The 25,639-nt window shown below is 44.8% G+C and overlaps 1 protein-coding gene across 5 annotated transcripts in view; it reads right to left on the bottom strand.

The window, feature by feature from the left end:
• The window catches only part of Sec24AB (Protein transport protein Sec24AB), a 168,037-nt gene that overhangs the window by 15,081 nt on the left and 127,317 nt on the right, over positions 1-25,639 (bottom strand). For all 5 annotated transcript variants that reach the window (XM_075878875.1, XM_075878873.1, XM_075878874.1 and 2 more), the window contains 3 exons: positions 23,987-24,097; positions 7,876-8,057; positions 3,941-4,078 (listed from right to left, as the gene is read on the bottom strand). In XM_075878875.1, coding sequence (XP_075734990.1) covers positions 3,941-4,078; positions 7,876-8,057; positions 23,987-24,097 — 431 coding nt within the window. The remainder of the gene's footprint in view (positions 1-3,940; positions 4,079-7,875; positions 8,058-23,986; positions 24,098-25,639) is intronic.

Consider the following 25,639-nt stretch of genomic DNA (forward strand, 5'->3'; position numbering starts at 1 on the left):
GTGTGCGTTGCAATCGTTGTCCTCCGTTTTTTTTCTTCGTCGTCGAAACCGGGTGCGCGTTACAATCGAGAGCGCGGTAGAATCAAGTAAATACGGTACTATGGATTCCAGTAACAAACATTCAGATATAATTGACTGAAATTTGAGGCCAGCAAGGTAGTCAGGACACTTTTACATCTGACTTTACAACCATGGAGATTTCAAATTCAATCCCTTCAGACTTCAAACATTGCTTGGTACACTTTCGGGACAGGAATAGTGAGTGCATCGCGAATATCGGCGTACTCATTAAAGGACAAAGGCCTCCAAGTCCTGGTCAGTTAATAATCAGTTATGCCTAGCTTAATAATCAGTTAATAATAATCAGTTATGCCTAGGCAACAAAAAATGGTGTGTAGCAAGCTTAGCCTTGCACTTTGGGGCACTGACATGCTAGCTGCAGCCAACGCTGCTCCGAACGGTCGCTGCATAGCGAGCTTGCCAGCTGACGATGCGCAGAACGTTCATTCACTGTTATGAGGAGCCAGTGGGCAATATAATTTATCGCTTTCGATGAAGCACATTACCGCTTCTTCGCTTTTACATGTCCGCTAGATAGATAGTCGAGTACGCAATATTCGGAGCAAAGTTAGGGCCAGCCACGCATTCGAGCAGAAAGCTCGGATGCGACATGCATGACGACGGTGCCTGATGTTTCAAAGTACCTCATACTTGATCGCGAGTGTAAAGAGTTGTCCCGTGGTGGTCTTCATCACAAGGTCCAAAGTGATGATAAGTAACCCTTTTAAGGGCAGGTCTGACGAGACAATGCTATCACAATAAGTCCGAGACGCGTGTCTGCAATGTTCACAACGAGTGCGGCGTGCTGTTATAATCACATGACTGAACATCCGCATGCAGCTGCCTTGACTAAATCGCGAGCTGTGAACACAGAACGAGTGTGAGAACATCACTAAGTAGTGCCATTTCCGATGGTTGTGTTTGCAAAACACCATTTTTTTCTGACCTTTCCAATGATTCTCACCACCTCAGCAGGCGCAAAATTTTTTTAAAGCAGTTCAACATAGTTCAACAGTGTTCAACAGTTCAACAGCAGTTCAACAGTGAAGATTTCTTGGAAATAGAAAAAAAGCTACAGAAACTCCATGCTGTAGTGAACTTTGTTGAACACCTGATGCGCAGGGCACGATTGGCTGGAAGGCTAGTTACATGGCCAGTTTGAAACAAAGTTTATCGAGCATGCGCTGGAGCATGGGAACTAAGTGGCTAGACGACACTTCAGCATTGATCAGTGCGTGTTCGCAACTAAAGAAAACAAGAGCTTCCGGCTATAAAAAGGTTCACTGCATATTTAGCGGGCCAAAACAAGGACAGTTTTCTTTTGTGAAAGGCAAAGTTCTACTTTAGAGGCTCCGTAGTCCTGCCACTGAATTGAAGGCCAGCAGCAGTTGGACAGCAAGTTAATAACGCCATGCGAAATTTTTGCTGTTATAACTTGTATAACTTTTTTATCCCGCATAATGAACCCTCCCCCAAATTCGCATAAACTTTTTTGAAAAAAAAAAAAAAAAAAGGAGCAGGTTCGTTATGAGTAAATACAGTATTCGAATTACCATCTATATGGTCAGGTGACTAACTCCTAGCAAATTCCTCAGCTTGGGTTCATGTCATATTGATGAGAAAACAAATGTACAGTCGAAACCTGCAATAACGACACCCCGCGAGTACGAAAACCCCGTGACCTCGACGATCTCGGATGCTCGCTCAGGGAGATCGTCGCTTGCTGTTTGTGCGTCGCGAGGACATGGCTTTCGAAAATTGCTACTTCGTGACGTGTTCACGGCTCGATGATCACTTAAGGTGTAATTATACTTTAAATAGGAGCAGTAGGCGGATGCGTAATCAGGTTACTACGAGCGTGCCGCGTCATTGGAGTCGTCTTTAGCCCTCACTCCGTCGACCGCGAGACTGCGGGCAGGAACGACGCGCGCTAGCGCACTCGTGGCGACGTGCTTCGTCGCAAGCAACGAAGCTGTAAGCGGCGACTTGGTCAGATTACTACGAGTGGCTGCACCGGATGCACAATCAGATTACTACGAGCGGGGGCGCAGTCTACGAGCGCGGCGCGCCATCGGAGTCGGCTTTAGCCCCAACTCCGCTGACAGCGAGACTGCGGGCAGGAACAACGCACTAGCGCACCCAAAACAACCCGCGGGTTGTTTTGGGTGCGCTGGACACCCTTTTCTTCGGCGCACATGATGACGACGTAGCAATGGACCACTTTTTCCAGAGCAAAGGGAGAGCTTTGAAATTGTTGCATGGCAAGGGTCGGCAAAGTAAGTTGACCGACTTCTGGCAAGAAATTTTCGTTCTGCTGGCCGTATCACTGCTTTTATGACTCATACTCGCGGCAACGAAATTCTCGCGAAAACGAAATTTTTTGGTTTCCCCGGCGATTTCCTTATTGCGGGTTTCGACTGTATTTCCGAGTTGCAGTGTGTACATAAGTCTAAAAAAATATAAGACAGACAGTTCATATGTAATTCGTTTGCCAACATCGATGAGTGCTAAAGGAATCCTGAACACGGATTGCTTTCAGTTCCCTTTTTTTCGTATCATTAAGTTCAAACGTACAATCAGCAAGGTCAGCAAAATTGGGCTTCGTGCAAGCTTTGCTGCCAGTGCCAGGCTCTGTCCGAAAGTCTTTTATGTAACACAAGAGCCAAACTTAATTTCAAGAGCTGGAGACACTCTTTGGCTAGCTTGTTTTGACACCACATACTCGAACAGCACCAGCTAAATCACAAGGTATTGATATTTTGGCTCAAATTAGTGTAACACGTAACCAAAACTAGCAAAGTAGCCAACATGTTTTTCTGCCACCACTGGCTAAGTAAAGGTAGACAAATTGGTGCAAAATAGTCAAAGCTGGCCACCCTGATGTTATCTGTCATTCGAATTCATTTATGTTCAGCAGCCACTCACTCAAGGCATCAGTGCAGCGCCAGATGAGCCAACAAAGAGACCGTTTCAACTTTTGCGGCCAGACCTCCAGCTTAAACGTTTCAATGTCAAAGACTTACTCATGGCGCTTCAGATGAAAATATCCACAGGAGTTGCGATGATTTTGGCCATGACTGTGGTTTGTTTAAGCATGCGGGCTTCATTTCTACTATGCAGGCATTGCGGCTATAGACTACTGATGTTCACATGATTATCAACTACCTAAAGGGGCCCTGAAACACTTTTTCAAGTAACCATGGAATGAATTCACTGGAAGAGCTTATTGCCTCACAAATTCAACGAGGCAAAAATTTTACGAATCTGTATAGTGTGAGTGGAGTCACAAGACTTTGTCGCATGCTGCGATTGCATTCTCTCTTCTCTCGTCCCAACGACAGCGCTAGAAGCTAAGCAGGAAGGGATGGCAGGGGCGAAAAAATATTTATATATGTCACCAGCGCCTCGTGACGTTGAGCCCTTTGTTTTTTTTTTTTCTTGGAATGCACGGCTTTTTTAGTGTGACTGCAAGCGCACACATGGACAAGTGGCGGCCTCCTGCGGTTATTTCTGCAACGACTGAGCGCGCCATCTTCAAATCAGCCAATGGCTGATAGACGGGCTTTCCATGAGTGATTTTTGAGCGTCTTCCGTCATTTGTCGAGAGAAGAGAAAGCAATTTTTAGCTGACTTTGATAATTTATTGTGAATTCCAGGCCACGTGCTGCGCTATTATATTGGGCTCACATTTTGTTTGGAGCATCTACTACCCATCGGCAGCATTTTCTGATCATGCTCAAAAAGTGTTGCAGGGCCCCTTTAAGCTTTAGTACTCCAGAAGTAAAAGCGCTTAATCCTACTGAGATAACAAGAGACAGCATATACCTTTAAAGCTTGCAAAAACATAGGCAATACATGTGATCCATGCACCATTACTTACCTGATCATCAAGCATATGTAGAGGATATAATGCTGGATAGATGTAAGTTGTCAGGTACGACAGAGGCATCATTTTCATCTGCTCCATAGCAAATACTCGTTCATCCAGCTTGGTACTTATGCCCACACGAAATGCTGTCTGCAATAGATTAGAAGAGAATGATGGTCCATACTCAATATAAGGGGTATTAAAAAAAAAGGAAAAAAAACCCACTATAGTGAACAACAAACATACAATGATTTTTCAGATATCTCCTAAGAGATCAAAATTTTTTAACACAGAGTGTCCCTGAAGTCAACTTTTGGACAAGTGATCTTGTGTTCTTCAAGGCAGCAACTGCTTCGAAGAAATGACAAAACCACTAATCGAAACGTAGGCCTCGGCAACGCAGTATTCATTAATTTTTCATCGCTTTAAAGCTTCCATATGCCCCTAAACCTTCCCTCATTTGGATTTCTGTTTATGCACCTTGTCAACAAAGGCTGCCTGGGCGCTGCCATAAGCCCTTCTGGGCTGTTGGTTAACATGCATGACCCCTCGAAAATGCAGGGTCGAACCTGCGACATGAGCTTTTGTACTCCCGTGCAACAGCCCAGAAAGAAGAGGATCCTCCTATACGATAAAAAGGTCTATAAACAGTGATTTGAAATTTCGCAAATGCTCAAAAAGCATAAAGCATTGTTGAGAATAGAGAATATAAAAAGAGAATATAAAAAGCAAGTAGTATGTTCGTTCCCATTTTCAGTGCCTCTGCAATTAGCAAATCCTAAAGATTACAAAACTTGCAAAAAAAAAAAAGTTCAGCAGTATTCTAGACACAGTAGACTCATCAAATGGAACCTGAAGGACCAGGAATATATATTCCATTTAACAGGAGTTTTGTTAACTGAGAGATGAACAGTGGTACAGTATGCTAGGACAAAACAATCCTATCAAAGACAACTGTTCCATTTAAACAGCAGTTACGTTTAACAGATTTCCGTTTACCGAGAGTCTACTGAACATCAGCTCAGGGTCAAAGTTTTGATTAGTGGCAGATGCGAAGAGCTACACAGTAGTTTCTTAAACTTGAAATGTACGAATTCTTGGTTCGTGTTTGCTGTAAAATCGTAGTTTCATAAAGACTTGCTAATGACTATACCCGCAAAGATTCTTCTTAATAAAATAAGTACGGTTAAACTTGAATATAACTAAATTGACAAATTCAAAAACAATATCTTTAGAAAAAGAATTTCGCAATACAGAGGTTCGGTATCAAAATTCGAAAAATAAACACAAAAAATGAACTAAAAAGGGAAATTGAAGAGAGAGCTCACCCAGAACTTTTATGTAGTGGTAAAGAACGCGCTGTTATTGTGATAGCAATTATATGGATTGGACTGGTTTTCGCCATCGCCTCCATGTTCCCTAACACCCCAAGTTGATAACAAGCCCGTGCCATCGTAACATTCATAAGCAGGTAAATGATTTGATATGTAGGGTTTAACGTCCCAAAACCACCATACGATTATGAGAGATGCGGTAGTGGAGGGCTCCGGAAATTTCGACCACTTGGGGTTCTCTAACGTGCACCCAAATCTCAGCACATGGACCTACAGCCTTTCCACCCCGATCGAAAATGCTGCCAACGCAGCTGGGATGCGATCCCACGACCTGCGGGTCAGCAGCCGAGTACCTTAGCCACTGCATGAAAAAACGTGGGGTGGGGGTGGGGAGTCGCTCAAGTAGCGGCAGTGAACTTTGATTTTAAAGGTGCAGTCGCAATTGCTGGTGGTGCGCATGCTATCCTCGGCAGGTACCAGTGTGCTTTCAACGTGTAGAAACTGTGTGAAAAGAGCAATTCTCCTTGGAGCGGCTGTATATGCTTACACTAGCGTTTTGCAGGAGTTCCGCGATATCTCATCCAAAATAGTTGGCTGCCAGCCTTACTTCGTATAACATTACAATTTGTTGCTCTCTAATTCATTGCATTGCATTCAACGTGCCATCGTTTTTAGAGCTAATTGGCTAATCGCAAAGGCTACGATCCCTTATACTTGCGGCGCAATTGGAAACGCGTGACGAGTCAACTTCTAAAGATTCATCGTTGTCAGCGTGGTCTCGGCGGGTTTCCATCAGCGCCTAATCTGAGATCCCCTAGGTGGTGACGACGCGGTTCTCCGAATTAAAAAAAAAGCAAAGCTGAACATCGTTGGGGGCCACACCATGCACGCGCAGTGAAACCATGCACGTACGCACGGCAATGAAAACAAAAAGCAAATGACACGGATACCGCGGAAAACTATTCAAGCCTCCTTATCCAGCGCGGGCCCACATATGTGACGCCAACTAAAAGCGTGGCACTGCCAACAGAAAAGCTTTTTTTCGTTGTTTTTGGTTTGGAGGGGGAGAGCACACACGCGCATGTGCCCGTAGTGGCAAGAACGGCGGAAATGTCGGCTCGTAGCGTGCAGGCCTGCCTGTCCTCCTCGCGCACACCCGCGCACAATAACGAATATTCACTCTCGCCTGTTAGCCGCCGGGGCCATGGGCGCGCTTTCTTTGTTGGCGGCAGGGCAATCGCAGATGATGGAATGCTCGAGCCAAAATAACAAAATCCGGGACAAAATTCCTAGATTGTCCGTGGCAAAAACTTGTTACATCAAGGTAGTCTCCCACTGTTACTTTGTTACATAGAGGTTGTAAATACATGTGTTTCTATGGAGTAATGGTGGGAAATAGGAAGAACTGTTATATCGAGAAATTCGTTATATGGAGGTTCGTTATAAGCAGGTTTAACTGTACCACTTATAAGTACACTCAAACATTGTTATAACAGAATGGGAACAAATGAAATGATGGATAAAGTAAATGATATTACTCTTGAAATCCCAATAAAATAAAGGTATTTGAAACTGTGCCTAAATTAAGTAAAAGTGCCCTGTCGTAGAACGTAAGGAACTAAACTTGTCTCAGCAAAAATACTGCCACTATTTTGCAGCTGCTGTATCCCTTTCTGCAGTGTTTGGTAGACATTCAGAGAAACATTTCCCAGCTCCCACAACCCCATTACTTCTACATGGCAAACTGCATAGCCAAGTGCAAGCATTAATTTATTGCCATCCACGACACTAATTGCGGTCGTACTTCTGCATCTCTCTTTCTGACTGCAGCATGCCATGCAGACTGGCCCAGTTATGTAAAAGAGCACAAGCTAGGGAGAGTTCATTGCTTTATTAAGCACAGCATCGCAATGGCTATCCTTTAGTCATGGCACAATTATGCGGTATCAGAGCTTGACCTCCGAGATTGCAGCAGCAAAGAGTGGCAAAGACATGGCCTCCGGGATCGCGTTGTAGCCGTCTACATCTTTTTGAGCTTTATTAAGCATACACCATTGGTGTAAAGGACAGTAATGGGGCCAAGCATATTCAACATATTAAAGTGAGTCTTGCAAGAGTAGAAAGGGGCCATTCTCAGGAGTTTTATGTAAGTATTACATGTGGCTTTGCTCACTCTTTCCAGTCAAAATACAAGTACTGCTTCACCCAATATGAGCACTGGCAGATTTTTCAGAGATATTAGATGTGGCTGAGGCAATATAAGCTATTATAGGCAATAAAGAGCAAGTTTTTGTTGTCTTTTCATCTGCTTTTTGTGCATTGCATGACACTTAAGACTATTACCAGTGCCTAGGAAGCAAGAAAAAATTCCATGTTGACTGTACCTACAACTTCTTAAAATTTATGTCTAGACAAGTGACTGTAATACTCTATCTTTCTCAAATAACAAGCACAAATTTCCTGAAACTCCAGCAATAATTATAGACCAATATCAGCTGTGCAAACAATGACCCAAAAAACTTGACTAGTCTGGCCAAGCACATTGCTGTTGAACCCACAAGTGTATAAATTTTACAAAAAGAGGAAAGGCCTTCCCTTTTCTCTCGCACTTACATGTTTCATGAGTGCAAGTACATAGAGCGGCACGAGGCGGGCACAATGTGGTATGGGCAGCCCCAATGCAGCTGCTTGACCAGAACTCAGTGTTGTCTTGAAAGCTTGGATAAGGTCCAGGCAGGCATTAACCATTGCCTCTCGTGCATCCACCACCGACGATGAAAGGCTCCGGTCCACTGCTGCAATGCACCAGCAAAACAGCACAATATGCTTCAGGTCCATCTTCAGATACAGTTAGTCATGCTTTATATTTAAAGTCACGAATTCATGTGCAGAGAGGCTGCAATGGGGACCCTAAAAGAAACATGCCTGAATCCCTTTGTCAAATATAATGTGTTACCATCTTCTGCTCATACACGCATCTATGCATTTCACGAGAAAAGCTAATTGTCACTCTCTTGCACATTTTTGTTAAAGGCTGTGTAAAGAAGAGTGACCTACCACGTACGCTACCTGGTAGAAAACGTAAGCATACTCGAATAACCACTCTCCCTATGCTCTTATCCAAGGTTTAGGCCAAAATCGGAGGGCTCAGTTGGATTCGTCAGTTTTACAGCAAGCAGCACATGATTCACACAAATAGCTGTATAATGAGAGGGGGGAGGAGCACCTTTAGTGATGATGGTAAATGTGCAAGCAAGGGCGCGAAGCTTTCCCACTTTCACAAAACCCAATGGCCGTCTCCCAAAATGAATGCATGGGCACAACATTTAAATAGGGGTGGGCGAATATTCAAAAGTTTTCAGCATTCATCAAATGTTGCATTTGTAATATTCATATTCGATTCGATAACCACATATTCGAATATTTAGAATATTTGCACTAACTCAAATATTCCTACAATATTCGGTGTTCACGAATATTCGTTCGCATGTGTTACTGTGAAGAACTTGCGCTTTTACGCATTTGCGATAAGAGCCTAGGTAGATCATGCAGTGAACTATAACTTCGACACCAGTGCAGTGATGCCTGCATAAAAATTCCCAATAGCGTGATGTCGACTACCGACGAATGAGGCAGCATGTCATCGCGACAAACATACCAACGATAAACATCTCAATCAATCTAAATCATATACTGCCTGCCCGACAGCACGTGTAGCTTAGCAGTTTAGCGCTGTTACGGTTCGTATAAGCGTACTGACCACGCCGTCCACTGTTGTGCCCTTGCGCGCGGGGCCACAAGTGTGTATCACTCATGGAAACGTAGGCAACTCATCACCGCCGCATTGGCTCAACAAAATAGTCTTCACACCTTTGCACGGTCCCGTGCTGAGCGAGCACAAAGAAAGAAAATACCTCTATACAAGGGCAAATGCATTGCATGCAACTAGCTAGAGGCACGCTCAGCTTGATGTACGATGGTAACGCCACGTCATGTATAGCCAGGCCAGTTTTCGCTAATAGATCACTGTACAAATGTACGCACACATTTTGAAGCCAGACAAGTCGTTCGTCAGCTGTGCCTCTACTTCAGCTCTTCATAGTTCCTGAATGATTTCATGGTAGCAGATATGGTCATGCGAATGAGCTGAAACGTTCTTCTGCACAATGGCAAACATAGAAAAGCCCATGCACTTTCGGTAACTTTACAATGGTGTCATCACAGATAGTTTTCCATTGCTAACGACAGCGCACATAAGGAGACGCACGGATTAATGCGTAGTTCCGATGTGTTCCTGACAGCGCCTTCGAAAATCCATTGTACGTGCATCGCGCTAGCGCGACAACGTCTCCTGCAATCCACCCTCCGTTACATTGTTGCTGCGATCTCGCTCTTTTGCTAATATCAGGTTACTGCCGTCGGCAGTCAGTGCGCCGAAGGGGGTCAACGATGCAGAAAAAAAGGCCCTCACTGCCTAGAGTTGTGGCTCCATTAATAAAAAGCATATTTGGGGTGTCTTTCTACCACACATAAGTATTCATCTATCTCGCGCGCTTACCGGGCGTTATCGCTGCACGCCCGGTACACCATCACGGTCGTGCTGCTATCAGCGCAAACCAGCATTCTTGATCGAAATATGGCTAGCGTACAGTCCTCGTGAAAGGCAATAGAAGCAAGCGAAATAACCAGTATTGCTGTGTAATGAAAAAACGCCCAAAGTACTCCTATTTCCCTAAGTAGCTTGACCGGTGAAAACAGGAGAAAATTAAAAAGAAGAAGTCTTTCGAGCCAAAACTGATAGTGTGGGAACCTGGATGAATTGTGACCACCTAGGCTGCTTTAATAATTACTTAGACTTAATTACACAGGTGTTCACTATTGCACAATCAAACCAGTAGTCATCAGCTCACTAGTCATCATGGCAGGTACGAAAGATATTTTTTTTTGCAATAAAAAATATAGAAAAGGTTTGTTCAACATGTGGATTAAACCCAAGACATCACAGTCACAAGTTCAACTATTACAGACTTATGCTTTCTGGCATGTACAGATGGTGACATTTTATTTTGGTGTGCAATATTGACTATAATAATAATTGTACTGTTTCCAACATAAGTATAAGATTGAGTAAAAGATTACTGGTAGAAAAAAATTGCACCTCTTTATTATTCTATATTGGATTCCTATTCCAGGCTATGTATTTGTATTTAATACATATTCTAAAATTTTGATATTCGCTGTGGAGATAGGTTTGCACTAGGCTCACCTACTAAGTGCAACTGTGTAGGGATGCAACGTCCTCCACTGCCGCTGCGTGCGAAGATGCTGCGGCCGGGTTCGTCATTTTCTCCGGCACGGCGCAGAAACCACGCACAAGGCAGGATAACAACAACAGCAACGGGTTTATCAACCCAAGATGCAGCACAGTGCGACACTCACGGGCTTGCAGGCCGTTTCGGGAACTCTGCAAGACCGAGCAAGTACGCTTGCCTAGGGCGCGACGACTCCCGCACAAGGGCCGATGTCGAACGCACGAACGAGAAGCCGCCTGCTGAGCAGCGCGTCAACCTCTCGCGGAGGCCTGAGAGCATCTACCACGACGAGCGAATCGTCGGGCACAACATAGCTCGTAGGAGAGGAGGATGTCGCGCGCAGCCTAAAGGAAAATGGCGCTGCGTTGTGACGTAGGCCCGCGCAGCGCGCCAGCGTAGCGTGCCCGGACATGCCAGCGCGAGAAAGAGCCGACGGTTGACTGGCCCAGACCGAGAGGCGCCCTGGCAGCCATCTTGGCGGATGCCGGTGCTTATGCGCGCCCGGGCTACGCTGTCGGCACGCGCGTGGCAGCTGGGGAACGAGGCACCAGGTAGGAGGGCGCTCTCGATTCCCACATCGCACACTTCTCCATAAAAAAGCTGTTCTATAAACAAAATTTCAATAAAACAACAAAAAAATGTTGCACATCACCATAAATGACATATTATGAAAGTTTGGCATAATCTCGAATGTTCAAGAACCATTCAATTAAAAATTCAATGTTTTTTATTAACTGATAAATAAATGATAACTGGTGCTCAAGCTACCACTGAATTCTAACTGAATTGCCCACACAGCCTACAAAAGCACGCGGTAATACACCCCTTGATTTTTCAACGAAAACCCTGGCCTATATTTTCTTTTGGTACTCATAGTACGGAGCCAGAGTTGTACCACTGCATTTATCAAACGACTCTAAAACAATATAGCGGCCCTTGCCAGGCTAACAACTTCTAGACTTCCTGCACTCTGATTCTCGTGAACACCAAAACATGACATGACATGGCACTAGCTGAACAACTAAAGTAAAGTCAATTTTGCCACAAGAACAAAACAATGAAAGTCATAACAACAAATTAGAAGTATTACCAAGTAAGACTAGCAGCTAACCCCTTTAGAATCTGACCTCGTGCACCTTAACAAAACGCATGCGTAAAGAAACATGGCCGCTGCAGCAAGCTAAACAACCTTTGTACTGTCCATCACTTCAGCACAAACATAGACAGCACATACAAAGGTGCAAGACCTCTGCTGATCTTTGTCAAGACTGTGAGCATGCGACTGCACCTGGCAAGTCAACGTAAGCAGTTGCTACCAGAGCCGTGTAGTCCCCCACCTTCAGGGACCCTCAATGGGCCTCTTGGGTGAAGAAAAACAGTCGGAGCATTTCCACCCTGCTTAAAGGCCTACTCCAGCATTTAAGCAGGGTGACCATTTTTTGACCATGTCAGGATAATGGTGCTTTTATGTTCCTTAGACACTCTTCTCACACATTCGAAAACTGAAATGCTTAAAAAACTAGAAAATAATTTTTAATTATCGAAAAACCACAATACCGAAACTGAAACCAAACCAAGTACGCACGCTGACATAAAGATTTGCCTGACATTGCCGGAACCTGCCTGCCTGCACATAATGCCCACCAGATATCACTACCTGTCCACGCCATCCGTGGCGATCAGATCGGCTAAAACGCTTACGCTGTTATGGTGAATACATGGCGAATCGTGTGTGGCTCACAACCCAACACCACTTGGCACCCACCTATTGCACGCACACCAATATAGAAAAGGAAATCGCACACTCAACCAAGAAAGCGCCAGCCAAACCCACACAATCCATAGCAGACAAGCAGACGCTGCAGTGGCACATCAGTTCGTCACTTCTGCCAGGCAAAACTCCACGTCACACACACACAATGTTACCATTAATTCTGGCAAGCGAGGTGAGTTTTTCGAGACAAGCTTTAAAACTCAGTTGAAAAGAATCTGCAAAACTCCCAAGCATGCAATTTAGCATGAATGGCACAAACGTGCAAATGAACGTACCCAGTGAATTTCATTGAGATCCACTGACCTCGAAAAATCACCGGAGCTAGCCTTTAAGTGGAACTGCTCGGTGTATTTACAATACAATGCTTGGGCGCAATTGTAACAAGAACTTGATACAGGACCTAATTGCAGCACCAACATAATGAAAAAAATCATGCCTGCAGCGTCTGAAGGTGCCCTTGCAACTAAAATGAAAGTGGGTTGATATCTCAGCCACACCCCAACAACACACCATTAAAAAGGCCCTGCAACACTTTTTGAGCAAGGTCAGAAAATGCTGCTGATCAGTAGTCAAGGCTCCAGAGAACACGCAAACCAAACATAGCGCCGCACGGCGCCTGGAATTCACAAACTTTCATATCAGTCATTCACTGATTTGAACATGGTGCGCTCGGTCATTACTGGGGTCACCGCGCAAAGCCGCAACTTGTCAACACGTGCACGCATGATGGCACTGAAAAGTCGCATATTCGAAGACAAAAAAATAATAAAATGGTCAAGGTCACGAGGCACACATAATGTATTTTCTTTCTTCGTGCCATTCTTCTCTGCTTAGCGTCCAGCAATATTGTTGGAACGAGAAAAGAGAGAATGCAATTGCAGCGTGCAACAAGTCTTCGTAACTCCATTTGTACAGGACAGATTCTAAAAACTTTTGCGGCAGTGAATCCGTGCTGCAATAAGCTCCTGTAGTGAATTCATTCCATGCTACCTAAAAAAGTGTTCCAAGACCCCTTTAATGACCATGACCTTGTAATGAAAATGACAGTGTGAATGCTGGCCACAATGACTCTGACTTATCTGTAATCACAATTTAGGTTTTGGTTTCATACTGGATTGCACCTGAGCAAAATATTTTCAGACAAATTTCCTCAAAGAAAAAAAAGTGTTTTAATTTAACAAATGCTCTTACGATTCCTTATGAGGTACCATATTCATTGAATTTTTTTTTGTAATTGGTCAGCACTAATCAAATTACCATAACAAATAGTACAGTGTCAAGTTGTAGTGGTGGCCTCAAATTTTTCAATAGATCAAAGTTTGCGAGAAAAATTTGGTTCACATGCATTACTAAAAAACACCGTGATTTAATTTCCGAGAATGAAACCATTCCATTTTTTTCAGAATTTTAAAAGGCTCAGAGCAAATGAATGAAACCATTACATTTTTTTCAGAACTTTAAAAGGCTCAGAGCAAATTTATTAACAAACACTATTAAAAAAATATTTGATGGTTTGAATATTTGCACACCCTTAAAATAAGTGTTCTTTAAGAGTTATTGAACTCTTTCGTTACTACACCTATACAAATCAATCACCGGTGATTGATGCTTTGAATTGACGAATTTTGCATGTCGATATATTTTCTAGTGCACCGAGCACTTCCAAGTACACTTGTACGATTATACGCCCCATGGTTTGGCGACGACCCGCATTATACAATGAATCAGTATGGTCCTGACACAATCTCTCTAGAAATAGTGCATTAAAAACCTTGGTTATACAATGCAGTTTTACGCTGACCCCACATCTTATGACAACTTTGAGATCCCGCCCAAAAGAAAACACTTTTAATCAAGTCAAACATCGACCAAACATTCATGAGTGCAAAATATAAACTTGCGTTCCCTTAGGTTTAGGATAACAAAAGTAGAGTGTGAGACAATGTTTTCTAAAACCAAAAAATGTATTCTCCTGAAAGTTCATGCACTTCTACATACGCCTCGATCGCACGCGTGCATATCCGCGGTCGTTACAGTGTCACTTTATTCACACAGTAGCTTGAGCCAGCCGAAAAGCTGATATTTTCACGTTTTCAGTCCATGAAAATGTCTTTCTGGTCGAAATACAGCTGTTCTCTAGCCTTTGTCGCACTCACAGTCACAGGCTTGAGCACGCATAAGGTCAAGACGCAGCCGTTTTCACCGTGCAAAATTACTTTCACTTGATGTCAACATTCACAATAACAGCAGGACATCACTAGTTGCACTTCACAAGCTACCAATTACAATGCGCACAGCTCAGTCGCGCACAAAGACATTCTATGCAAGCTAGAGTGACCTAGAATAGGGCAAGTGTCCAAAGCGCTGCGCGAATACATGGGAGGAGTGAGGGCCTTTCGCAGAGAACTCCTGCGTCACGGCACTGCTATGCCGAACTTGTGGACTTTCTCCACGCTGGAAGCGGCGGCAAAGTGGCGGGGCGTCTGCAACGCTTGCGATATTTCGGCCGCTACGAGTCAACATTGTGGTAATATGGACAAGATTTAATGCTGCGTCACTTCAACACAATACTGTATAAACTCACCACACATATAACACATTTGGTAGTTGTCAAGTGGGGATCTTGTATATTTCCTTTCAGCTGTTTTTTTTGTCACGGCAATCATCTGCACTTACACCCCCGTTTGAGGAACACATTCTTCGCTCACCCATCGTGAGCGAAGGCGCTCGATTTAGTTTGTATGGAATAACAAATGTAAACAAGCTGCAGGGGAGAAAAGAAACAGTAGATCACAATGATAACCAGGAGAATGTAGCAGACATAAGCGCATTGTAAATGACATTCTCATGCTAACGCGTTTGCAAACTTTCTATCCTTTCTTGTCCCCAGGATCGAAGGCATTGCAATGTTTCTACACGTCACCGTTTTACATGACCACTGTGATCAGCCAACGGATCACAAAGGGAATTCAAAGAGACCATGCCAGGTGATGGCGACATCACGCTGACTGACGTCATGACGCCGTCCCGAATTTTATTGATCTGAGACATCATAGAGACGTCGATGCGTGATAATTTTTTGCATCACTCATATTGACGACGTGGGATGCCTACAGTTAATTTCCATGTTTGATGAGGCACCTAAGGCTTTTGCATAAAAAAAAAAAGACAAACCAAAATAGATGAATAGATAATGGGGCACCACCGTATACACCACACTTCGCGTTATGAGCGATCACCCGAAAACAAATGTGATTCTCAGCTCACAGGAGCTGATTACACAAGAATCTTGCTTTACCTATCAGACAATCTTTTTTATATTTGTTGAAGCGATGACTGACAGGCTGTGTTTGATAAAGGGGCCCTAAAACACTTTTTCAAGTAACCACAGAATGAATTCACTGGAACAGCTTACTGCCTCATGAATTCAACGCCGCAAAAATTTTAAGAATACAACCAGTGTAAGTGGAGTTACACAGATTTGACGCATGCTGCAATTGCACTCTCTCTTTTCTCGTCCTGACGAAAGCGGTGAAAGCTAAGCAGGGAGGGACGGCAGGGGAGAACAAAATACGTCACGCGTGCCTCGTGACGTTGGGAACTTTTTTTGTTTTTTTTTTTAATAAGCAACTTTTTCAGAGTGATCGCGTGCACATGTCGACAGGTCGCGACCTCCCGCGGCGATCTATGCAACGACTGAGCACGCCATGTTCAAATCAGCTAATGGCTGATAGATGGCTTTTTACAAGCAATTTTTGAGCATCTTCCGTGATTCGTCGAGACAAGAGAAAGCAATTTTTAGCCGACTTTGATAACTTATTGTGAATTCCAGGCCGCGTGCTACGCTATAATATTTGGCTCGCGTGTTCTCGGGAGCCTCTACTACTAATCGGCAGCATTTTCTGACCATGCTCAAGAAGTGTTGCAGGGCCCCTTTATTGCAATTATTTAGAGCTCACAAGCTCAATAACCTTAACTAGGCCATGCTGGTGCCACTTGACAAAATTATCTTTTGCATTCTGTTGTTACTGCCAACTGACAACGCTTTTAGATGGTAAGCCCCATTCTACACAGGGCACTTGAAGTCTATTAGTGTTAAATAGACTTCAAGTGCCCAGTGTCGAAACACAGCCCAAAAAACTACAGCACGTAGCAGATGCCCCTTACTTTCTGCATGCTCCCGAGCATTAAAAGCCCATGAGTGCGGCGCAGCAGTGGCGCAGCTCGTGGTTCGTTGCCATTATGTGATAGCGATGACACTGTGTCTGACTCATTAGACAGGTAGCTGTTGCCAATGCTGTTTCAGTTTTGTTTTCATGCACAGGCAATTTTCAGACCCATATTTATCGGTAGAAATGTGCGCGTTGGATTATATTTCTTTAGAGTTGAGAATAAAGATTCGCTCGCACCTCCCCAAACTATGTAATGCTGTCATTAGCTGCCAGTGGCAAGAATAATTAAATCTACCTTCCTTGCAGAGGCACAAGGTCGTGCCATGGGCTTATTCAGGCGGTCTGTACCAGTTTTTTGGACAAGGCTGAGTGTCACTGTGACCATGCATCTTAGTTTTACGATTATACGATGCCCGCATTATAAGACAGTTTTGAGTGGTCCTCTGAAAGTATTATAATCGGGGTAACACTGTAGTTAGTCGAGCCACTGCTGCCACTGAATTTTCAAAATAAGTTTGAATTTGGCTGTTTTGGCAACATAGTGGTTTTTGACAGACACTGGAAGAACCAATGTGTGCATGTTTTTGGGAAAATGAGCTAGGCTGATGAGCTTGAGAGAAATACGTGCCGCTCGTGGTTATGTCGCAGTAACATAGCTCTGTAATTAAAGAACCTTTGCAAGTCAAAATATGAAACAATTTCGGTTTCGCAATCTGACAGTGTTGAGCTGTACTAATTGCCTGAAATTTCTGCCAGCTATGCACTAGAGAGCTGTACTTTGGTGTGGGGGAAGATTTCGTTAGAGAAACATTACCGTATTTACTCGCATGATCCTCACACTTTTTTTCGCGGAAAACCGATGCAAAGTTGGGAGGTGCGAGAATTACGCGGGGAAAATTTTCCACGAACACGTACACAGCAAAAAATCAAACTAAGTGGCCGCAAATCGGGATTCTCACACCAGCAACTAACAGCAAGCTTTGGGAGTAACTAATTATAACTTACCTCAACAATAAAAGCACAGGTTCAACACAAGGCAAGATTTATTTGAGACACAAAAAGTGGAAGCAAATAGTCGAGAATTATAATATTATACGCAAAGATTGCGGGCATTTCGGGCGTAGCAGTAGCGCTGTTTGCTCAACAGGAGTTCTCAAAAAGTAAGCGTAGGACGTCAGTAATGGGCTGCTGATGGCTATTTAACAGAATTGTCTGGAGTTTCCTTTTGATGAAATAAAGTTTACCATCAATCTCGGGTATTAGGCACACGGCAGGCCCAACACGTCTTGGTGGCTTTCAGCTGCCGTCACCAGTAGCGAACACAAAACTCGTAGACTCCGGAGGGCCTACTAGCGGCCTTGTCGCCGTTGTTTGGTGCATGATCTATCACTTTCAACTTGAATGCAGCCGTGAAGCTTCAGTATCGCCCCATAACGTGACAAGATTACCGACACAACATACAAAACGCCGCAATGCGCACTTGCGACTTTGGCTTGGCTCGAATTGAATCTCCATGCAATAATAGTACACTTGATGCTTAGGAGATGGCGCGCGCTATCATCATGAGTGATTGGAACGAGCAGAAGACATTATTGCAGCAGTTTTCGGGAGTGCGATAATTACAGTGGAATCTCGATGATACGAATCTCACGGGGTCACGAAAAATATTCGAATTAGCCGAAATTCGTATCATCGAAACAAATAAAACTAGCTAAATTAACAAAAAGTCAGACGTGAACTCATCCAGGCACAAGTACGTAAAAAGCATTTATTTCTTGATGAAAAAGTCTCTGGTGTCCTTCTGCCTCTTTTTCATCGCCAGGTCACCTAGCAGACTTTGTTCGAAAGCATAAAAACGCCTGCACGTGTCGTCGCTGACTTCATCCACGGCCACAGCGTGCCTCAGAACGTCGAGCGCGTGCAGCGTTTCAGCCGCCGGTGGTGGTCCTTCGCCGGCGCCCACGTCTATGTCGTCGCCATCATCGCTGGAGTCCGCAGCCCCGCACGTGGCCTCCTCAACAATATCTTCGACCGTGCGCGCACCACAAGTGGCGAGATTGTCATCTGCCGTGCAAAAATCATCACATGTGCACTCGACGTTGAGCTGTTCCCAGTCCTCAATTGTAGGATCTTCCGGCTCTGGGGGCACCTCTTCTGGACTCACGAAGAAGCCGCATTTGCCGAAGCAGTTCGCTACGGTAGTCGGAGTTACCCGATCCCATGCCATAGCTATAAAATGGATGGCGTCCAAGAGGCTTATTCTCAGGTCACCTTCGTCCTTTCGGTCAATTTTTGCGAGTAGGCGCCGCACAAGAAGGCTCTTAAAATGGTGCTTCACATTCTTAATAATCCCAGCGTCAAGGGGTTGCAGGTGCGTCGTCGCGTTTGCGGGTAAAAAGACAAGTTTGACGTTCTGAAGCATTACTTGCCTCGGGTGGGCGGCGCAGTGGTCAAGAAAAAGAAGAATCTTCCGATTCTTACAAGCCATCCTCCTGTCAAGGAGTGACAGAAACTCTTCAAACAATGCTGCCGTCATCCATGCTTTTTTGTTTGCGCGATAGACGCACGGCAAATGACTCTCGCACTTGAAGCACCGCGGCTTTTGGAACTTTCCGACTACGGTCAGCTTAAGCTTTCCCGATCCGCCGGCGTTACAGCACAAGAGCACAGTAATACGCTCTTTGCTTTTTTTTGCCTCCACTGCATGCTTCGCCTTTTAAACAGAGACTCTTTTCGGGTTGCAGGTTAAAAAAGAGACCTGCCTCATCAGCATTAAAAACATCACGAGGCTCATACTCTGCAATGAGTGACGGCAGCTTCTCTAACCAGTTGCGGACAACTGCCTCGTCAGCTTTTTTCGCTTCGCCGCAGACGCTTTTGTAAACGAGAGCGTGCCTAGTCTTAAAGTGCTGCAGCCACCCACCTGAGACCTGAAATCCGTCGATATGCAGAGCAAGTGCAAACTCGTCGACTTTCTCCCGCAAAACTTTGCCATCGATATTTACGCCAGCTACTGTTACTTCTTTAAACCAAGTCAAGAGAGTCTCTTCAAGTTTCACAAGCTGAGCGGTCTTTGCTTGCTTTGCGCTGATGTTGAACGAAAGCACGTTTTTCATTATGGTCTCTCGCTGTCCAAAAATTGTGCTCAGTGTTGACGTTGCAAGGCCTAGCTCCTTAGCCAACTCCGTCCGCTTTCTCTTAGGATCCTCATCGACCTTTCGAAGGATGTCTAATTTATCCTTGAAGGAGAGCGCTTTTCGCTTGCGAGACATAGCTCGTTGTGACTAGGCAAAATGGCGCAAACACAAAGAACGCGGCCCGAAGCACACCACTGCAGCCACTCCATCCAACGCCACGCAGAGAAAGAGGAAAAGCACAACAGCAACAAAAGCGTCACCGCTCCAAACTCGTTCCTTGCCCCGCGCAGTCCGCCGCGTCGTCGCGTCCGTGCCGCCGCACCCAAAAAAAGAGGAAGAAAGGAAACCGTGGCCAGCGCCATCTCTAAACCTAAATCGAAATCAAAGGGTGCAAGCGGTCTCTGAGGTCTCCGATATTGCGCACGCCGCGCGCCGATGTTGGAGGCCGCCACACGCTGCTGGCAGGCACCGTTGGCAAAATGCCAAACCAGCGGTGCAGCGCACATTACGGCGCGCGACTGAGCGCTGTTCTATTTCGCGGCGATCAGTGGGGCGGCGTTCATTTGCATCAATTGACGTGGGCAGAAAATCGATTCGTAACAAATGTACTTTAGCGCATTGCAAAGTAATGGGGCTCGGCAGGGACCCCAGAAATATTCGTATTAGCCGTGATCGTATCATCGAGATTCCATTGTACTCGAGGAAAAAAAAATCCTATTTTTGTTGGGCGATGTGGGGGGTGCGAGAATTATGTGAGTGCGAGGATTACGCAAGTAAATTCGGTATTTCCAAAGGTTCATCACATGTATAATGTCGGGAAGTGGCCTTTTCTGCCAGTTTCCAGCAGCTTCAGTTTTGCTGCTGTTTTTACATCAGACACAGGGCTGAATCTACTGTGACTAGCCCCTCCTATAGAATCAACATGATGCTCGTGTGAATGTGCAAATTCGCGATGAGAAACACGCGCTGCTTGAAACCATCTTGGAACCACACGTCATCTGAGTGATGCCAAGATTTGAGTCCGAAAATGACAGCCCTTCAGCCTCATGCTCAAATCGTGACAATGTTTTACATCCGCCTGGGACATCCACAGCTGTTCAGGGGTTCGTTCCGTTTACAGCGTCAAGCAAACCACTTCACCACATGTGCGTAGCTACTGACTGCTGACCTTTCTGCACAATCTTGGAGCTATTCGGGTTAGTTGCAAGGTTCGCATGTCACTGGTGCATGATGGGCAGGCGCCCGCTACAGAGCTTCTACCGAAGACCGCCAGAGCACATAGCAGCACATTACGAAGTGTCGGGACACGATTTAGACTGCATGCAATTTAGTTTTTTATTTAAATAGTATCTGCAAATATGCAAACTAACGTGACTGAATGCAAACTTTTGAACGATAACTTATGCGGACAGGGGTTGCTTGTGGAAAGAAGCGATGCCAGACAAACTTGTGAAGTTCATTAAACATTTTAATTATGTAGGTGATGCTCACATCACGAGTATCGATCTAAATTGGAACACCAGCAGGCTCTTCACATAAAAAAACAAAAATTTTGTGAAAAGTGCATGACTGTGTCATGAAAAACAAGAAAATGCTTCCCTACATGCCATGAGCAGCACCTTGCTTCAGGTCTTTTCTTGTCTATGTCGATAAAAACATAGTCGATTGATTGATCTGTGGGGTTTAACGTCCCAAAACCACCATTTGATTATGAGAGATGCCGTAGTGGAGGGCTCCGGAAATTTTGACCACCTGGGGTTCTTTACCGTGCACCCAAATCTGAGTACACGGGCCTACAACATTTCCGCCTCCATCGGAAATGCAGCCGCCACAGCCGGGATTTGATCCCGCGACCTGCGGGTCAGCAGCCGAGTACCTTAGCCACTAGACCACCGTGGCGGGGCGATAAAAACATAGTGTAGAACATTTTTTTATACACTGTTCCTGGGGTGTTTGTCTTCAGTACGTTTAATTTGAATTTTTGTTGTTCTGAATGTTTTTGCCAATATAGTGCTGTTTATCCTGCTGTTCATCAGATGTCAATAAAAAAATTTCTTACTTTTCTAACTTTTATACATTTCAGAATATTTTTGCTGCTCTACAACTAATTTCTTCTTTTTTTTTTTTTTTTGTAAAAGAAGCACTTCATGATGCATGATTCGGTACGCTACAATGCGTGCTCGAGTCCCTTTAAAACTGGAAAAAGCTTTTTTTCTGACATAACGTATTCACTCCCGTAATGAACCCACCTTTTTTTCAAAAAAGTTGACACCAATTCAGGAGGGTTCATTATGCGGAAGAAAGAAAGTTAAAGGGGTTATAACAACAAAAATTTCACAGAACCATATTAAAAAAGTCACTGTCCCACCGCTGCTGGCTTTCAATTCAGTGGCAGCACTATGGAGCCTCTATTCAAAAACTTCGTTCTCCACAAAGGAAAACTTTCCTTGTTTGGCCCGCAATATGCGCGGCGTACCTTTTTTTGTAGCCCAAAGCAGTACATGCGCTATCTGCACAGCCACGCCGCACGTGCCGGGACACCTGCCACACGCAAGTGGAGAGTGAATGAGAAGATCGGTGACGCTCATTCACCCTCTAATTGCGTGCAGCAGGGTCACGGCACATGCAGTGCGGCTGTCGGCGGATAGCACAGGGACTCGCTTACTGGATTCTGTGCTGAACGATTGTGTCGCCTGCTATCCCCGACGCCAGCATAGCTCTCACTGATCAGCCCACCATCTGTTATTTTCTGCCGTCAAGTAGCTCTCACTGAGCAGTGCCCCGTCATCAGACACCTTCGACCGTGTCCCCCATCTTTCATTTCTCTTCTTTCTGTCGCTCCTATGTGGCAAGTGCTCCCTCGTTTTTTATCTTACTACTATTCTTATCTCCTTCTCCCATCCTCTACAAGGCACTGTGCCACGTGCCTTGTGGGGGAAAAAGGCACTGTGCCTTTTTCCTTTTTTTAAGAACCATGCATTCATTCATAGCACTTGTAGAGGCCAACGTGCACAGATCGACACTAAAAGTTATATCCAACCGTTCCGTACCCATGCTCCGGCGTGTGCTCAACCAACTGTAAGATTAAATGTAAATGAAGCTATGTTGGTAACATACTGACCAATTGTCAACAAAAACGCAGCGTCGTATGGCGGCGCACACACGTTGCAAGTGCACATCGCATCGTCCGCGCAGTGTACCTGCAATGCATCGCGCAGTGAACCAGTGCACCGGTGGCACTTTGTTTTTAAAGACGATAGTCTTTATTGCAGTACTTCCGACGCAAAAATTTTGGTCCACCTGTCTGTACATTTGTCTGTTTGTCCGCCGAAACGATAACCCAAACAGCTACAATCCAACGCATCCGCAGCGCACACCAATGTTGCACAAGTTTCCGAGTCCATACTTGAGCAATCGTCAATTAAAAAGCCATTATTACGCATATCATAGGCACAATAACAACACTTCAATATTCTGTATGTGTGCCTTTATACTAGAGAAGGCATACATGAGTAATTCTAAGTATCGTAGCATTTATCACACTGCGCTGACAATGCAACGCTATGCACAAAAAGGCAACTGTTTCAAATGCTTTTCTAAGATGACCCGGTGGTGGCACCTGCCCGTCGCTTTGCATTCTACACCTTATCGCCTCCGAGACAGGCGTGCACGCCTTCCTTCGTTTTCAAAAATAACTGCCAGATAGAGCTCATGTTTTACATGCCTCGATGCACTCGTTTGCCTTCGGTGCACGGATCGCTGCACGCAGCACCTCCAGAATGCAAATCACCTATTTTCTCGCGCAGGACATCAAATAAACGTTTTGTTCACTCTCTCCAGACACAAGACTATCGTCGTTCGACGACATTTGCAGTGAAACATGCAGATATGGGGCCAATTTTTTTGCTTCGTTTTCGGGCTGCTGTGCTAGTGTGGTGCTATAAGGTGAAGGTTTCTTTTGCGTTTGACAGATGGTGCTCTACTGCAAAAGGCGAAACTTTTACATTTTGATCAACGTCCTCTTCAATCTTTTACATTGATTGTGTTGTTATTTTGTGATATGATGAGGTGATTTAATGTTGTTTCGATCGTCACTGACACTGGCCATCACACCAAAAAAAGAAGCACAGATACATTAAAAAAACTTGTTTTTTTTCGAGGACCAAGGTGAGGGGTGGGTTCATTACGCGAGTAAATATGATATACGAAAAACTACTATTGAAATAATTAAATTACAGCACTGAAAGAATTAAATAGCCAGAGCTGAGCCCACCATGACTGCACATGGCTTATGATGTTGTGAAGATATAGAAAGAAAAGTTCACTCACCCATTTTACAGAGCATGCCTATGACTGCCTCCTGATCTACAGATCCGAGGATGTCTTGCAGCATTGCAGTCACCGGAAGGCACAATGTGTGCACCCGAATCCGCCTTTCCCCTGAGTGGACAGTAAAAAAACAGAACACATCCAAAAGTGTACAAATAAATTTGTTGGACGATCACAGCTCTTTGTTTTTTAAATATAGCAGGCAACTACAAAAGCTACACAACAGAGGCCTAAATCAGCACCTTTACAGAGCAGCTGTATTAGTATGCAACATTTTTCGTGGGGGATGTATTTCATATATTCTAACTACAATATGCATGCACAAGTTAACATCAAATCAAATGTTACCGTAATTACTCAAATCTAACGCGCACCTTTTTTCCGGTTAAGCGAGTTCATAAGTCGCATGCGCGTTAGAATCGAGTACGAAAAAAAAAATTACGGTCAATCTATTGCCATCGGCAAATCCAAAATGGCTGCCCCCTACGTGCGTCGGCATGGCGCGTCGGTCATTTCTGTTTACGTGTTTCCCATGTGCGGCACTTCGTACGTGTGCTGAGGAGTTCGTCATCTAGTAGTGCATTAGCATCGACGGCGTGGAAGGGCCGATTTCAAAAACTCGAGTGCACCACGATGCCGCTTTTAAAAGAAAAGTCATCGCATGTGCAGAAACGGACGGAAATCGGGCCGCATCGCGGTCGTTCGGAGTTCCCGAAACGTGCATGCGGGACCGGCGGAAACAAAAGCAGAAGATTGTCGACAGCAAAGCTTCACGCAAAGGCTTCAGTGGACCACAGCAAGGTCGGTTTCCGCAAATAAAGAGCTGCTCGGCGAGTATGCGCTTGAGCAGCGAGCGGCACAGCGGCCCGTGACGACAGAACTGCTCCAAGTGCGGGCTATGCAATTAGTCTTAGAAAAAGGTCTAATGCGGAGCCAGTTTAAAGCGAGCAGGTGCTGGCTAACTAACTTTATGAAGAGGAAAGGCTTTTCTTTCCGAAGGGGAACATGCATATGCGAAAAGTTTTGCAGTGGAGTACGATGAAAAGCTTCACAGTTTTTAGAGGTTCGTCCTAAAGTTGCGGCGCAACAACGGCTACCTGCTTGGGCAAATCGGGAATGCTGGTCAGACGCCTCTTTACTTCGACATGCCTGGCACCACAACCGCCGAGAAGAACGGGGCGAAGCAAGTTCGCGTGCTGACATCGGTCCACGGTAAAACTACAGTGACGGCAATGCTCTGTTACACGTCAGATGGGCACAAGCTTCGCCCGTACCTCATATTTAAATAGAAGACGCTCCCGAAAGGAGTCGTTTTTTCGAGTGGTGTGATCGTGCAGGCCAGCAAGAAAAATGGGTGCGCGTTGCAATCGATGTCTTACGTTTTTTTTTTTTTCGCGGTGGAAATCGGGTGCGCGTTACAATCGAGGGCGCAGTAGAATCGAGTAAATACGGTACTTTTGCCCATCTGTAAGTATAGGACACATGCTATATACAGCTGAAGCCCTTTATAAGAGACTGATGTAGCATGCAATGGGGTATAAAAAGCACCAGTGTGCCTACATTGAAATTGGGGCTGATAAGGAAATGCATACGTGGTATCCTGCTTATATAAGACAAGAATTGCTGCCCAGTGCATGTCTCTTATAAAGAGGT

Source organism: Rhipicephalus microplus, chromosome X (assembly GCF_043290135.1).
Source record: "Rhipicephalus microplus isolate Deutch F79 chromosome X, USDA_Rmic, whole genome shotgun sequence".
NCBI lineage: Eukaryota > Metazoa > Arthropoda > Arachnida > Ixodida > Ixodidae > Rhipicephalus > Rhipicephalus microplus.